We start from the raw sequence: 17,069 nt of genomic DNA, 5'->3' as shown, positions 1-17,069 counted from the left end.
CATTTCAATAAAAAAAGGTTAAAGTATAATTTTTAAATAAAAAAAAAATTAAAGTATAATTTTTAAATAATAAAAATTCGTAATTACAAAATACTTTTATTGCAATATAATTTGTCGATAACAAATACATTAAATTGCTACAAGCTTACAACTTTTTCTGCTAGATGGCCATGATTTTCAGAAATTAATTTCTTTTATCATTATTTTACTCGATAAACACGTGTAATTGAAGACATAATTATTAATTTACTGTTCAATTATCTTTGTATCTTTGTTTCCCTATTAAAAATGAATCGTTGATAATATAAATCCTTCTTTTCGTATGTTTGCAAAAGATGTTTTGATTGTTATTACGAAGAGATACGGATATAAAAACAGAGATATACGTAAAGATAGTCTATACGAGGTGATATTACGTGTATTAGTTTAAGGTTAACCAATAACATATACGAACTCGAGCGAGTAAAGCACAGTCAACTGTTGCAAGTGGTAGTCAGCAACAATTTATTGTGAACTTGAAATGTAATGGGATATTTACATGCCAAAAAGTAGATACGTTTATTTTTAACCGTAAGTGACGTGAAATTTTGACAAGATTTATTTATACTTTGTATTATCTTCTCTAATTATTTTCGTATCAACGATATTATAATAATAAACATTTGAATTATTGTTCCGGTTCATCTCGGAAAAGAAAGTGACAGTTTTATCATTTATTAAAAATCTGTTCTATTAAGCATAATTATTTAAAACTATCAAAATTGTTGATTATTTTATATAAAAAAAATCATTTTATTTATTATTATATAATTTAAATTCAAATGATTCGTACATCGATTCGAATTTCATTATATAAAATATGAATGACATTTTTATGAACATAGTTGCTATAATAATTTTTTATTGTTATTAAAAAAATGAAACTCAGAAATACTTGTTCTATTATATAATTTTATATATTTGTTTTATTATAAAAATAATCAAATTTAAAATTAAGAATAATATTGTCTATCAAAATTTAATAATGTTGATAATTTTAATATTATTATTTCTTAATATATTTTTTATTTTTTTAGTTTAATTTTTTTTGTTACATTATTATTCTAAAAATATCAATTAATAATAACGAAATAATAATTACACGCTATATTTATTTGGATTTTTAATGATATATTTTTTTTAATATTCGCGAATATTTATGGTAAAATAATAAAATATTATTTATATCAGAGATTCGAATTATTTTATTTTATTTTATTTTATTTTACTTTATTTTATTTTTTCAGGATAAATTGATTAATAAATCAAATGCCATTATGGATGGAAAAATAAAAAGAGAAAGGAAAAAACATCCTAGAGAAGGAGCAAATCCTCTCAGTATTTTAACATTTGCGTAAGTTTCACAAAATGCAGTAACTCGTTTAATTTTTTGCTTGTCATGCTTTACTAATAAAAATGTGACTTAAATTGATAAGTAAACAATATCTTAAAAACACGTTTGAATAGATATAAGAAATTCTTATGTAAATAAAATGATATTTATCTTGAATTCCATTATTAACCCAATAAAACTTTATTGGTGTTGTTATCTATTAGTATTCTTAGACAGAATTTTTTGAGAGTATATTCTCATTATCTTTTTTTCATTATCTTTAATCAGTGAACATTAATATAAATTGCTTGAAAACAGATAATATTCTAGGTTTAAATATTTAGCTCAGTCATTGATTTAAAGATAATGGAAAATGAGATAAGTGATATTGTTTTCTTTTTATCATTTTAAAATTCTATTGAATTATTATTTATGATAATAGTAATAATAGTAATAATAATATAATGATGTAATAATAATTATATTTTTTATTGATAGATTTACACTTCCTATTTTTTGGAATGGTTCTCGTAAAGATTTAGAAGTAACTGATTTATACAGACCTCTTAAAGAGCATAAAAGCAGTTATTTAGGTACAAAGATATCAAAAACATGGCAAAAGGAATACAAAGCTTATGAAAAACAGAAATTATTAAATGAAAAAAAGGGAAAATACAATCAAAAAAAATTAAAGGAGCCTAGTTTATTAAAGGTTCTTTTCAAATGTTTTGGATTTCAGTTACTCGTATATGGAATATTTTTAGCGATTGCGGACATTGTGCTTAGGTATATAATCATTTAATTTCATTTAACATACATTACTATGATAAAAAAATACGTTAAATACATCGAAATATTTATAATATGATTATTGGTTCAGATTGTCACAACCTTTGTTTCTTCGTTTTTTGATCCATTACTGCAGTCAACCGAAAATCGAGTCTATACCAATACATACTGTAATGACCAGATTGTACAATTTTTCAAATTCTCAAGTTCATGAAATTGACAATGTGACGAAACCGTTAAGTCCCTTAAATCTCCTTTGTTTTCTAACTGTTAATTCTTTTCTCCTATTTGGCATTAATTTTTTTGCTTAAAGTTTTTTTTTTTGGTTTAGAAAGTAGAACAAAGTTGATTGCTATTAGTTAATTATCAAAGTAATATTTACTAATATTATTTTGGATATTTTTTCGTAGTTTGCAATAAAATTAGTCAATCAATCAATAAAATATATATAATAATTCATTAAAAGTAATGTTATATATCTGTTTTATATATAGGGTACTGCAGCCTTTATTTCTTGGTCGACTTTTGAGAATGTATAATAGTAATGATAATTTAGAGGAAGAAAAAGAAAATGCCTATTTATATGCAGGTGGTATAATACTGTGTTCATTTTTATTATTATTTGTCAGCCACCCATACATGATGGGGGTACTTCATATTGGAATGAAATTACGTGTGGCTTGTTGTACATTGATATATAGAAAAGCATTGAAGCTTTCAAGAACTGCTTTAGGAGACACAACAGTGGGACAAGCAGTGAATCTTTTGTCTAATGATGTTAATAGATTTGATATAGCAATAATATATATACATTATTTGTGGATTGGTCCACTTGAAACTATCATTATAACATATTTCATGTATAGACAAGTTGAACTGTCTGCTATGTTTGGAGTTATAGTACTTTTATTATTTATTCCTTTACAAGGTAATTAAGATTAATAATTTCATATTTGTAGCTTCAAATACGTATATAATTTTTTGTATTTCATGTTATCGTTTTTTTTTTTTTCGTTTTTTTATTTTTTCTCTCTGTTTTTTCTTTTATAAATACATAGGATATTTGGGTAAAAAGTCCTCGGTGTTCAGATTAAAAACTGCTATTAGAACAGATGAAAGAGTCCGTTTGACCAATGAGATTATTAGCGGCATTCAAGCGATCAAAATGTATACCTGGGAGAAACCATTTAGTAAATTAATCGAAAGAGCTAGAAGGTATCCTTTATACGTTTCTTATGCAATTTGCATCTCTAATCTGCATTCGTAAATTATTGAAATTATTGATATTGTTATAGGAGAGAAATCAATATTTTACGATATATGTCTTTCATTAGAGCTATTACTATGTCTTTTATTATGTTCACTACAAGGATGTCGCTTTTCATTACTATATTAGCTTATATACTGTACGGTCATAAAATTACTGCTGAGAAAGTGTTTATGTTACAAGCGTATTACAATATTTTACGTCTAACTATGACTGTCTATTTCCCACAAGGCAAGTATGTTTGAATAAATAATTATTAACGATTGATATTAACAAATCTAACAAAAAAAAAAAAAAATATTACAAAACAGGAGTAACACAAATAGCAGAATTATTAGTTTCTATAAAACGTTTACAAAAATTCATGTTGTACGAAGAACTTGAGGAAACAAGCGAGAAAACGGAAGAATGTAAAAATGAGAGATCAAAAGATGAAAAGAACAAAAATGACGTTAATAAAGTAGAAAAAGATATAAATGATGTAAAAAATACAGATGTCGAAACAAACAATCAAGTGGAATATATTTTATCATTGAGAAATGCTAATAGCAAATGGTTTGTACACGAGAAAGAAGATACATTGAAGAATATTAACATTAATGTGAAATCGGGCGAATTAATTGCTGTTGTTGGTCAAGTTGGTTCCGGTAAAAGTAGTTTGCTTAACGTGATATTAAAAGAATTACCTTTGAATTCTGGTATTATAGAGGTTTGTATCATTTCTTGGATAATTATATCTTGTTTGTATAACTTGTTCGTATACGTCTGATAGATACGTCTTGTCAATATACGATAGAGTTGAAAATTTGTTTTATAGATTGTTTTTTCTTTTTTTTTTTAATATTACAGATAAATGGTAAAATTGCATATGCTAGTCAAGAACCATGGTTGTTTGCCGGTTCTGTTAGACAAAATATTTTGTTTGGCAGAAAAATGGATCAATTTCGTTACGATCGTGTAGTTAAAGTATGCCAATTAAAAAGAGATTTTGCTTTATTACCATACGGAGACAAAACGATCGTTGGTGAAAGAGGAATTAGTTTGTCCGGTGGTCAACGTGCTAGGTAATTATTATGTGTATATACATTCTTTTAAATATACAAAACCACGTTATCAATGAATCCATTAATTCACATGTATAGGATAAATTTAGCCAGAGCTGTTTACTCGGAAACGGAGATATATTTGTTGGATGATCCGTTAAGCGCCGTAGATGCTCACGTAGGCAAACATATGTTCGAGGAATGCATCGTGAAGTATTTAAAAGGAAAGACTAGGATTCTCGTTACGCATCAATTGCAATATTTACAAACTGTAGATAGAATAATTGTTCTGAAAGATGGAGCAATCGAGGCGGAAGGGTACGATTGGCGGTGTCCATTACTTTTTCAACTCATTTAAATTGTACACATTAATTTATTTTTTTATTTCAGTTCTTACGAAAAACTTGCTTCCATGGGGATGGATTTTGGAAGATTGTTGGAGAAAGAGAGCGAAGAGGAAGAGCAACGATCAGGATCCAATCCTCCAAGTAGGACTACTTCTCGAAACGCTAGCATAACATCTTTGAGTTCGTTAAAAAGTAACGCTAGTGAGAAAAATGATCCAGTCGAAGTGAGTATGTTCGTTAAAGGAAAAAAAAAAAAAATAAATATAAATATTGAATGAAAATCATACAAAAGCGTTTGTATTTGTACGTAGGTAGCTGAAATGCAATCGAAGGGCAAAGTTTCCGGCGAAGTGTATGCAAAATATTTGCGTGCAGGTGGAAATTGGTGTCTCGTAGTTACCATTGCTATATTTTGTGTGCTTGCACAAGGTCTCGCTAGCAGTAGTGACTTCTTTATCTCTGAATGGGTAAACATGGAAGAGAAATATGTAATTATTATCATTTCTTTATTTTCACAAAATTTTTTCGATTTAATTATAACGTGTAAATAACATTTATCCAAAGGTAAACGAGACGAACGATAAAATCGAGATAGATTGGAAAGGTCCGTTAAGCCGTGAATATTGTATATATTTGTACACTGGCTTAGTCATTTCTACCATTATAATTACTTTCATACGTTCATTTACCTTCTTCACCACGTGTATGAAAGCATCGATTAGATTGCACGATCGTATGTTCCAATCATTGAGCCAAGCGAGAATGAGATTTTTCAATACCAACACGTCGGGACGTGTTCTTAATAGATTCTCAAAGGATATGGGTGCTATCGATGAAGTATTACCAATAGCTCTGATCGATTGTTTACAAATCGGTTTGTCCCTTCTTGGGATCGTGGCTGTTGTTGGAGTAGCTAATTATTGGCTGCTAATACCCACCGTGATAATCGGGATAATTTTCTACTATCTTCGTGTTTTCTATCTGGCAACTAGTCGCAGTGTCAAACGTCTGGATGGAGTTAGTGAGTACTTACTTTTAACACGATCTGGAGAGCCTTCATCCAGTCTTCAGTTTCACTATTGTTTTTCATATGTAAAAGAAGGAACATTTAATGATTTAAAAGTCGACGAAATAAGCAATCGATTAATCAATTTATGATAATAAATGCTAGCTCGATCGCCGGTCTTTGCACACCTCAGTGCAACGTTGGAAGGATTGCCAACAGTTCGTGCCTTTAAAGCTCAAGAAATTTTGACGAGAGAATTTGACGAACATCAAGATTTGCACTCATCAGCATGGTACATATTCATATCTTCTTCAAGAGCGTTTGCATTCTGGCTGGATTTCTTCTGCGTTATTTACATCACCTTGGTTACTTTGAGCTTCTTGCTATTAAACACTGCTGCGGGGAAAGGTAACGTTGGCTTGGCCATAACGCAAAGCCTCGGATTAACTGGAATGTTCCAGTGGGGTATGAGACAAAGTACCGAGCTAGAAAATCAAATGACTTCGGTAGAACGTGTGTTGGAGTATACGTGAGTATGCCACGGGAATGAAATTACCGTTTCCACGATTTCTATAAACATATTTTGATTACATTCAGATTAATTGTTAATAATTTTTAGCAATTTGGAGAGCGAACCACCCCTCGAAAGCACACCGGATAAAAAACCTAAGGAAAGTTGGCCCGAGGAGGGTAAAATTGAGTTTCAAAATGTGTCGATGAGATATAGTCCAACCGAGAGCCCGGTACTAAAGAATCTGAATCTTATGATTTATTCGCACGAAAAGATAGGGATCGTTGGGCGAACAGGTGCTGGAAAATCATCGTTAATATCGGCAATTTTTCGCCTCGCGTATCTCGATGGTGTCATTAAAATAGATGATATTCCAATTCACGAGATCGGGCTTCACGATTTGCGTTCGAAGATTAGTATTATTCCTCAAGAACCCTTCTTATTCTCGGGCTCGTTGAGAAAGAATTTAGATCCTTTCGATAATTACAACGACGACGAACTTTGGCAAGCGTTGGACGAAGTTGAATTGAAAGAATATAATCTACAATCCCACATCAACGAAGGTGGCTCTAATCTCAGCGTTGGACAACGTCAATTGGTCTGTCTAGCACGCGCGATAATAAAAAACAATCCGATCCTCGTTCTTGACGAGGCAACCGCGAACGTCGATCCACATACCGACGAGCTTATTCAAAAAACAATTCGTGTAAAATTTGCCAAATGTACAGTTCTCACTATTGCCCATCGTCTCAACACCGTGATGGACAGTGATCGAATTTTGGTGATGGATGCCGGCAATGCGGTGGTACGTATCGCATTACATAGTAAATTTTCTATTGATTGAAAGTTTAGAAGATAAAAAAAGGATAATTGAAGAAAAAAAATTTGTTTAATTTCATAGGAATTCGATGCTCCTCACGTACTGATTCAAAGGAACGGATATCTAAACAGTATGATAAACGAAACAGGGCCGGCAATGGCAGAAGCTTTGAAAGAAATTGCACGTCTAAGTTACGAAAATCGAACGTCGACTACACTTTGATTTTCTTTATATTCACGGAATGGAATTGAAAATCCATTCTTTTCTCTAGAAAACTACGTTTCGTAGTCTTATTAGATAGTCTCTTTATCATACAATCAATTTATAGGACTAGTACTTTTAACAAAGTACACGTTATTTTCAGGGCTCATTTTTTTTTTTTATCGAATTTCACGTTCGTCGATAATATCAATCATTGCCATAGACTGATACACCTCATGAACGAACGAACTTGAAATCATACTTTTATTCCGATAAATATCGCTTTAAATAATTGTAACAAGAATCAAATACGTACTTATACATGTGATATGTGACATTATTTTTATACATACCGTACTATAATTAGAGAGTAAAGGTTTACCTCGCCGTTGTAACTCTCGTTTCTTCCACGTTATTGGTGCTATGTAATATAAAAACCGTTCTTCAGAAGAATAGGTGAATCTGTTTGATTTCTTAAGTAGAATGTTCCGATCGATTTATATTCGTGTCAAAACAATTTTTATTAAAAAACCGCGGTTGTGTATTTTTAATCTGTTCCATTTATGTACATAAAAATTGGAAAAAAAAAAAAAAAAAAAAGAATTACGAGTTTGAGATTATTCTCGGTTCTTTCCTCATCTGTATATATCGAATCGAATCTTAAATTCGTAATACGAAGCAAACGAGAGAAGACAACGTTGTCGTCGATCAAACGAATTTTTCCCAGTTTGTACTGTGTCAGAAGTGCAATTTTTCCTATTCAAAAATCTAAAAGGTTCATGTCTTATACTTATTATTTTACATAACAGACCTATTTTTCGTACAAGATGATATATCGTACGCTTAAGTGAAATTAATCGTATTATGTACAAGTGCCTATGTAATTTAATTATATTATAAATGGAAAATATAAATGCAACATTTATCTTGTTGATACATCGTGTCTTTTTTTTCATTTTTAAAGGATTTTTCATTCACATTTAACATTTTCTATTATAGAAAACAACAATTATACGACGATTATTCTTTTATCCTCATCGTCGTCGTCGTCGTCTGTCGTTGTTGTTCAACGATTAAAGATGGCAGTGTTCTCGTCAAATTTGCGAAACGCAATCTCGTTTAATAAGAAAAAAAAGTGACAATTTTTCAACCACGATTTCTGGAAATATAAACACTCTCTGTTTATTATCGAATTCTCGGACAACAATTTCCGTTTGTTCTCCAATCAAAACAAGATGCGAAGAGAAACGGACTATTGATATTTGGTACGTGGATAGAGCCTTGTATCGTATGTCGATCCTGTTCAGAGTGTGTGTGTGTGTGTGCGTGCGATCAATCAAACGGAAACGAGATGCCATACACATATATACTTACATACACATTTTTTTCACCATATTGTTCTTTCCTAAAAAATCCTAAGAACGATTGTCTTTTATCTTTTAACGGAGGCGACGGAGAGAGAAAGAGACAGAAAGAAAGAAAGAAAGAAAGAAAAAAAAAGAAACGTGACAACGAACGATTAAAGGATAGTTGTGTCATTTTGTGTCATTTCGTATATCGCTAAACAAACAAGTATACCTCCTAACGTCTATATATACTCTGCTTATACTCGGCTCGCAACAATTGCCCGTGACGCGTGTGGATCAATCGTCCAGGCATATTCTCGCGAAACAAGTACACTAGTGTATCGTAATACTGACAGTAAAGAGATTACTATGATATTAAAATTAAGCTCACGTTGCGGAATCTGCGCGTGTGTTTAACATTTAGAATAGGTACAATTATGCGGTTAGGTTATATGTTGCGGATAATCGTTACTTCTATCATTAGAATTACAGGATTTTCGGGTAAGCGCCTCGTGATAATTCGAGGCATGATTTCGAGGCATTATCTTGAAAGATACAAAAATTATTATATACACCATACATGCATACCAGATACACGCGCACAACACTCATCCTTATCCTTCTCCTCCTTTTACATTATATATATATACAAACCAGTATAAAATACTTACGCGTTATTATGTCTTATGATTAAGTAAATATTTTATTTTTTTTATTTTTTCTTTTTTTTTTTTCGCTAAAAACCGCGCGTAAAATCCTCTTAGAAAAGTACGTCTAGAAACATAGACTTTTACGTAATTCTTGATCTCCACTCGAACGATCGATCAACATCTAAACGTAGTATATAAATAATACGGTCTAATTAAGTAAATAAATAAGAATAACGAAGCACCCGAAATTGTTCGATATATACAAACATAGAAAACGAGAGAGTCTATGTAATAAGCGATGCTACATATATATATATATATATGTATATATATATATATATACGTATGTATATAGACGAGAGAAACGAGACAGACTCCTCTCGTTTCCTGTCTCCTCATCTCTTAATATTTTATCATATAACTCGTTCTCACATCTTTTCTTTCTTTCGCTCGCTTCGAAGTGTCACGTACACGTGCGAGTAGGAAGACTACAGATGTCGCCCGTTTCCTCCTCTTTCCTCGAGAGATACAAAAGGAGATGGAATACGCCCTTTGTTCCGTTCGCGATAAGAAAAAGAAAGTTTCGCTCGTCGGGAAAAGTTGCTATTTACCAGATACCAACTTATGGAACCCATATCTCTCTTCAAATCTCGATCCCACTTTTCAAAATTTTCTTTTCAACCGCGAAGGGAGAAATTCGACGAGGAAACGGCGTCAACGCGTTTTACTATGTCGCGGAACATCGATTCGTTGGAACGATCGGCAAAAAATTTTCGGATCGAAACGCGTCGACGATCGAACGTTTGGCACGATGCCGCGTCGCTTCGCGCAAAAGCGGAAGTAAGAAACGCGGACGTATGGATGGATGGATGGATGGATGGATGGATGAATACACGTAGGAATACACATATTTTCTCGTGTCATCTTCTTAAACTAGAACCTCGAGGCTTTCGCGCGAGCGAGCCTTCTGCTGCCCGCACTTTCCATTCGCTTGAACGATCATGGCGACCGACTGGCAGCCGCCTTCCGAGCTGATCGGCCGGACGGGGGGCATAGCGAGCCGGAGCTTGTACCAAAATTTATTGTGCTCGCCGGAGCCGGACGAGTTCCACGCCTCGTCCCAGTGGAGGATCTTGAGACGATCGAGGGAGAGCTCGGTCGAGTTGTTGCAGCCCCGGTTCGACCGTTTCGCGATCGTGGTCGCGCTCGGCAAATCCTTGGTCACGATCGCTATCGCTCGCGTCGCGAGCGACGACAACTGGTTCAGCACGGGGCCCACGCTCGCCTCGTTCCAAACGTTCCCCAGGCAGGCTGGACTCAGGATCACGATGATCCTTCGGCTCGATGCGACGTGCGCGCCGATCTCCAACGCCCCTGAAACGAAAATTCACGGTTTCTCACTCTTCTTCTCCTTTATTCTCATTCTGCTGATACCTTCCACCGCTTTTAACGCGGCGACGATTTTTAAGACTTTTTGACTCCGCTTGTTAATCTCGGGACACCCGGTACGTAAACGCGGATGGAGTTTAGGGGTCCAAGCCTAATTCGAACACGAGAGACAAATACGAGCAACACGGCGTCCAAGAGGGAAACCGACCCAACTTTCTAATTCAATTTGCCAAATTTCACGTTCCGCGGTGCGATTCCACCGGTGGAAATCCCCAGGGATAACCCTTCCGCTCTCTCTCTCTCTCTCTCTCTCTCTCTCTCTCCATCGTTCGCCAGAAGAGGAAAAGCCGATATTTTTTTCCAATTACATTTACTTGTATACGTTGGAAGGTCACGAGAGAGAGAGAGAGAGAGAGATAGAAAAGGATGGAAACGAAATTTATGTATAGGCTAGTTTGCATCGAGGTGAATCGAGGTCGCAATTTGCATCAATAAAATCGGTGGCCGGAATTCGCTCTCACCCCCTCAATTTCGGCCAAATTTCGCCCTCTGCCAATTAGAAGGAAATCATCGTCTTGAATATATATATATACATATATTTTTCACCCGTTGATGATATTCACGAGAGCCGGCCAAGACCGGGATCGCGTTAACTTTGTTCCGATACGCGACAGCGTTCCCTCCTCTTCCGACAATTCCGCCGACTTTACGTTTCATCACAAGTGGAACGTCGCAACGTCACAACGATGATAAGAACGATGCAATTAACGTGTAATTAATTTTTTCCTATTTTCCATACATATCTATGATCGGGCGTCCTCGACTCGGGAGGTTTGTCACACACACACACACACACACACACACACACACACACACACACACACACACACACACACACACACACACACACACACACGCACACGAACATACGCACACGCACGCGCGCGCGCACACACACACGACACGCACGAACACACACACACACACACACACACACACACACACACACACACGAACGAACACGCACGAACACGCACACGCACACACACACACGCACACACACACACACACACACACACACACACACACACACACACGACACGAACACGAACACACACGAACACACACACGCGCGCGCGCGCGAACACGCACGAACGAACACACACACACACACACACACACACACACACACACACACACACACACAGAGAGAGAGAGAGAGAGAGAGAGAGAGAGAGAGAGAGAGAGAGAGAGAGAGAGAGAGAGAGAGAGAGAGAGAGAGAGAGAGAGAGAGAGGCGGGAGGTTTAATTAAAGTCCGGTCTTACAATTCTGATTCAGCTGGGAGAGCTCGAGCGACGTGCACTTGTACCGATGCCTCGACTCCAACGTGGGTATCACTATGCCGATGGCCAGGTTCGAGTCTTTCTCGTGATAGCATACCAGGGCGTCGCTTTCCTTTCCATCTGAAAATTCGTCAAAATTCATGATTGATACGCGTTCGACCCAATTACGAAATTTCCACGAATCGAAACGAGAACGTAAAACGAATTTCTGGGAAGCGGGGAGAGATAGCCTGGATAGTCTATGGCAAAGAATTTATTTATTTATCAGTTTCGCGATAAAGGCTATTTTTTGCTCTTTCTCCCTTTCGAAGAAGAATCGTAAGAATCTCGATAAACGACCCGCCATCGTGACGACGATGATTTTTCGCGTCGACGATTTCTCTTTCCTGGAAAAAGGGAAAGAAAGAGAGAGAGAGAGAGAGAGAAGGAAGAAATCAGACGTTCCGGATTTCTCTTTTCTGGAAACGAATCGATCGACTTCTAGGAACCGCGATGGTCTCGTTTCACTTTCTCCGATGGTTATTCGGCTAACAGAGAGAAAACGGTCTCGGCGAAACGTTAACGGAGGAAGAGCGCCTCTTCCGAGAACAATCGTAATCCGCGCCAATTTTCCAGTTTCCGTATTAGGATCGATCGGCCTTAGGCGCGATCTTATCGGACGAGAGACAACGCCATCTCTTCTTTCGCAACACGCTCGATTTTTCCTTCTCCTTCGAACCCGCTTCAAAAATTCGCCACAGCGTTTTCTATCTGAAAATCAACAATCCGATAAGCGGCGAAGCTGAAGCTTATAGCGAAACGGGGATTGCTACTCGGCGAATAGCGGTGTATAACGAGAGGAATCGCGTTTAACGGCGGGACGTTCAATGGAGAAGGTACCCCTCGATTATCCCGAACAGTTGGATCCGAGTTCGTGAGCAAAATAAAGAGTAAGGAGGGAAAGGGGGAAAATCGTTAACGCGGCTTCTTTCCCGTGGATTAAACCGAGATCAAGCGATCTCGAATCGCTGGGGTGAGTATCCTTGGGCGTATCGAGCGACGCCGAACGCTATTCGTAAAACTTGAAATGTGAGGTGAGGATTCGGTAATTTGAACGAAGAAAAGAAAGGCAATTGGTCTGGCGAACCGTCTCTTAAAATGTTCACGGCGAGTTGGGATAAAGGGAGGAAAAAGTTGAAAGAGAAGAAAAGGCAGAAAGGGAAGTGATCGTGACAAAAAAAAAAAAAAGAAGACTGCACTTACGTTTTCTCTTTCTCTAACGAATGTATAAACGTTCCGTCTTCCTTATCGCGGGTTACGGGGCAAAATGTCGAATTCGATTAATCCCCTGGTTGCAGGGGATGTAATGGAATAATTACCGTTCTCCTCGAGAGGGGCGAATTTGTCGCGGCAGAGCAGGACCAGTGGCAGCCAGCAACGAGCGTAGAACGCACCGGCCGAGATCAGCAAAACCAGCACTAGAACGCCCACCAGGAACGATCTTCTCCAGGATCCGTTTTGCAGTCCCAGCGCGAATTGTGGCTCTGCGAATGGAAACGGTTCGTTGGAGGTAAAAAAGCGAATCGCGATATCGAAGGGAGAAAAGGATTGGAACGAGGGAGTAAATACAACAAAGTTGGTTTTGGCAGGATAAAAGGTAAAACGTAAACGCGAGCGCCGTACGAATTTCGGTTAATTGGACGGGATTAATTGGGCCACATCGTAGGCCGGTAACGAGCGGAGAATTAAATCGATCGGAGAAATCGTTAGGAGATGTCGTTTCCACTATGGATCGAGTCATTAATTAGCGGTAAACTAGCGGATACGCGCTCGTTTCTTTCTCTAATTTTCGCCAACGATACGCACGCGTTGCGTTTCTCGTAATCCTCGCCGGATGGAATTTACCTTGTCGATAAACGTGAGCGGGTAACGTGATCTCCTCGTCCACTCCGTTGCTAACTTCGCATTTGTACTCCCCGTAATCTTCCAGAGTGATGTCCTCGATCTCCAAGTAAGAGCCGATGATCTGATTGTTTTCCCTGAAAAAAACAATCATTGTCCATGTTTTAAATGGAAACATGATAAAAGAGAGAAAATGGCGGGCCTCGGTAGATTTCGCGCAATCTCGGTAATTAAATACGGCGAAAATGATTTCTTCATCTTTCGAGGAATCGAACGCGCGTAAATCCGACCTCGTGCCCGCGAGAACGCGATTACGCCACTCGCTCGTATCCAACGGAAAAAGAAGCTGACCTCATCTATCGCGATCATTTTCCTTTCCATATTTCACACCTGCGCTCTCGGCCGACCAATTTTCTAATTTCGGTCGACGCGGTACACGCGATCCGACTACGCAACACGCATCCCTAAGCACTGCATATACGTACGTACACGCGTATACGTGAGGTAGGTTGCACGAAGGCGAGTCTCTTTGTTTCGACCGAGACGGCCATAAATCAGTCGATGCGAGGGGCACGTTCGTTCGGTCAAGTTCTTTGGTCGCGATCGTTATTAAGCTTATAGAGTCATCAGCTGTCCACGGACAGTTTGACGTTTCAACCTCGGTATCGCGCCGAGCGCTAATCGAGCGATCCCATCTCAACGCCCTTTTTTCTTGGAAATCATACCAATCGTGACGCAACGCGTCGTTATCTTCGTTATCTTTGGCACACCAACCGAACGAATAGTCGAAAAATCGAATTCGAGCAATTACGTGCATCCATGACTATCCCCGTAACGAAGCTTGCGTAACGAAAAAATATGCCACCGGTTGTACTGGTTGTAAAAAGTTGCAAACGTTGAAAACCGATGATTCGTTTGCAACCGATGCGAAGCGAGATAACGCGGATTCAATCGCGATGAAAATTCAATTCACAGTCGTTTATATATATATATATATTTTTTTTTTTTCGTCTGTAGTTCCATTATCCTCGAATCGATTTCCCGAATAACGAAGCGAATCCCGTTAAAAACTTTGCGCATCACTTTTTTTTCCTTTCGAATCTTTTCGTTTTCCGCCACGTTTATTCGCCCGATTCGATCGAATCCGTAAAAGCAGACTGGATAATTCGATGGCCACTCAACTTTTTTTCTTTTTCTCCCTTTTGCTCGTCGACCGCATCGAAAAGTTTTCGAATTTCGAGAGTCACGCGCATCGTGAATTTTAAATCCACCAACTTTCTCGGGATCTAGCATCGACTGGCATCGTACTTCCTCATTCGCGATTCAATCGGCCAAGTTTTAATTAAAACTCGTCCGCCAAAAATTCCAAACAATCGGGAAACGCCATTCATTACGGAAAACGACGCGCAACGACGCGAAAGCAAATTTCGACGTTCCCCCCGTTCGAATTCCATTTTCCTCGCCACTTTGCACACAGATTCCGTTTCGCGTATATGCGTGGGCTCGCGATACGTGTTAGAGGTTAGGTGCGTCGTCGAGTCGTCGAAACGCTTAATAAATTTCCGTTGCGCTGAAACAAATATTGGTATTGGTCAAACATTCGAAGCGGTACAGGAATCTTGCTGCGAGTTCTCGGTTAAAAGTCCTTCTCTGGTTCGTAGAAATATCGTTCCCCGGTCGATCGCGATCGCGTACGCGATTCGAATTAATCGCGAAATTGTTCCTTCCTAACGTATTTTAGAGAAATATGAAAACCCAAGTACAATACGTATATATTTTGTCGATAAGTTAGACAGCGATCAAGAAAATTTGGATCAGCGCCATCTCGCGTTTGGATCGCCGAAGCTCCGACTCGTTACTAGCATAACAGGATGCGCAAGGAGGTATTCGACGGACAAGGAGAGCAACACCGTGCGAAAAGGACGGAGAAAGCGTGCCACTATTTTTGGTTATGCAACTCCTAATATTTTCTAACGTAATTGACGCAATGTTGAAAATTAATTTATCGCTCGTTCGTTGATAAAAATTTCTACACTTTTATACTCGCGTTTTAAAACTGGAACCTCGGACAAGTTTCTCGTGTAAATTTTAACGCGATATTCTTTCCGATTAATTATTTATTAATGATTAACGCGTCGTACATGGATCGACATTACCGACACTCGATGCATTTTTCGCCAATTTCTTACTATTATAAAATTAATTTCTAAATATAAGTATATGCATTTGAAACGTTATATCCTCCTCTGTTTTCACGCATAAATTTCATGCACGATTTCTTCGTCGTTCGAACGAATAAATCGATCGATTCTTACTCGATCACAGAAACGGAGACTCGCGATTGAAATATAATCGTTGATAAATAATTGATTAAAAAGAATTTCGCGTTAAAATTTATACGAGAAACTTGTCCAAACTCTTGTCTTTAAGACGCGAATTTAAAAGTACGGAAATTTTTAGTAACAAACGAATAATTATTAATTTTCAATTCAATTTGAATGTAAAAATAGCAGCACGCTTCCTCCATCTTTTTTTCTCGTATAGATTTTGAACACGGATTCTTTTCGATTTTCTCGTTATCATGGAATCTATTTCTGAATATGAATATGCGTGTCTAAAATATCACATCTTCCTTTTGCATTCACGTTATAAATTTTATTTATAATTTCGTTGCTGTTTGAACGAATGAATTGATTATTTGTTACGATTGAAACGATTCTAACAATCATTTACATAAATGATTAACCGGAAAAAATATCGCGTTAAAATTTACACGAGAAACTTGTGTAACGTTTTAATTTTAAAACGGGAATATAAAGTGCAAAAGTTTTTATCAACGAACGAGCGATTAATTAATTTTCGACGTGGCGTCCATTATATTTATAACATATCAGGAGTTACATAACCAGAAATAGTGGCACGCTTTCTCCGTCCTTCTCGCACAGTATCATTCTCCTTGTCTATCGAATACCTCTTTGCACATTCTGCTATGCTAGTAACGAGTCGAAGCTTCGGTGATCCAAACGCGAGATGGCGCTGATCAAAATTTTTTCAATCGCTGTCTAACTTATCGGCAAAATATTTACTCGTCGAACGTTCTCAC

The 17,069-nt window shown here is 37.0% G+C and overlaps 2 protein-coding genes across 4 annotated transcripts in view; one reads left to right on the top strand and one right to left on the bottom strand.

Moving 5' to 3' along the window:
• The first annotated feature begins 86 nt into the window (after window positions 1–86).
• LOC100865424 (putative multidrug resistance-associated protein lethal(2)03659) lies at window positions 87–8,292 on the top strand. Of its 2 annotated transcripts, XM_086905408.1 has the most exons (16): window positions 87–570; window positions 1,287–1,393; window positions 1,871–2,158; window positions 2,253–2,396; window positions 2,656–3,089; window positions 3,220–3,376; window positions 3,457–3,659; window positions 3,740–4,137; window positions 4,278–4,492; window positions 4,571–4,789; window positions 4,862–5,042; window positions 5,130–5,306; window positions 5,383–5,839; window positions 5,990–6,353; window positions 6,444–7,140; window positions 7,237–8,292. In XM_086905408.1, the coding sequence occupies exons 2-16, from the start codon at window positions 1,317–1,319 to the stop codon at window positions 7,375–7,377; spliced, it is 4,152 nt and encodes a 1,383-aa protein (XP_086761534.1). In that variant the 5' UTR covers window positions 87–570; window positions 1,287–1,316; the 3' UTR covers window positions 7,378–8,292. The 2 variants fall into 2 exon arrangements, with proteins under 2 accessions (XP_086761534.1, XP_031771146.1); XM_031915286.2 differs by lacking the exon at window positions 2,253–2,396.
• LOC100865538 (interleukin-1 receptor accessory protein-like 1-B) overlaps window positions 8,284–17,069 on the bottom strand; it is a 52,819-nt gene continuing 44,033 nt past the window's right edge. The window contains exons 4-7 of one of the 2 annotated variants that reach the window (XM_086905409.1): window positions 13,970–14,103; window positions 13,444–13,608; window positions 12,068–12,205; window positions 8,284–10,726 (exon numbers count right to left, since the gene is read on the bottom strand). In XM_086905409.1, the coding sequence (XP_086761535.1) occupies window positions 10,281–10,726; window positions 12,068–12,205; window positions 13,444–13,608; window positions 13,970–14,103 (883 nt within the window). In that variant the 3' untranslated portion in view covers window positions 8,284–10,280. The remainder of the gene's footprint in view (window positions 10,727–12,067; window positions 12,206–13,443; window positions 13,609–13,969; window positions 14,104–17,069) is intronic. The other variant, XM_086905410.1, reaches the window with a different exon arrangement.

This window comes from Apis florea, unplaced genomic scaffold (assembly GCF_048593485.1).
Source record: "Apis florea isolate Af1SG1 unplaced genomic scaffold, ASM4859348v1 contig_2411_pilon, whole genome shotgun sequence".
NCBI lineage: Eukaryota > Metazoa > Arthropoda > Insecta > Hymenoptera > Apidae > Apis > Apis florea.
The sequence above is the reverse complement of the archived record's forward strand: the minus strand, read 5'-3'. Positions and strand labels throughout refer to the sequence as shown.

Bases quoted from the DNA above. Each gene is read 5' to 3' on its own strand.
- LOC100865424 (XM_086905408.1), top strand. From the start codon at position 1,317: ATGGATGGAAAAATAAAAAGAGAAAGGAAAAAACATCCTAGAGAAGGA. The intron at 2,397-2,655 runs GTTAAGTCCCTT...TTTTATATATAG, and splicing joins ATTGACAATGTGACGAAACC to GGTACTGCAGCCTTTATTTC. The intron at 5,043-5,129 runs GTGAGTATGTTC...ATTTGTACGTAG, and splicing joins AGAAAAATGATCCAGTCGAA to GTAGCTGAAATGCAATCGAA.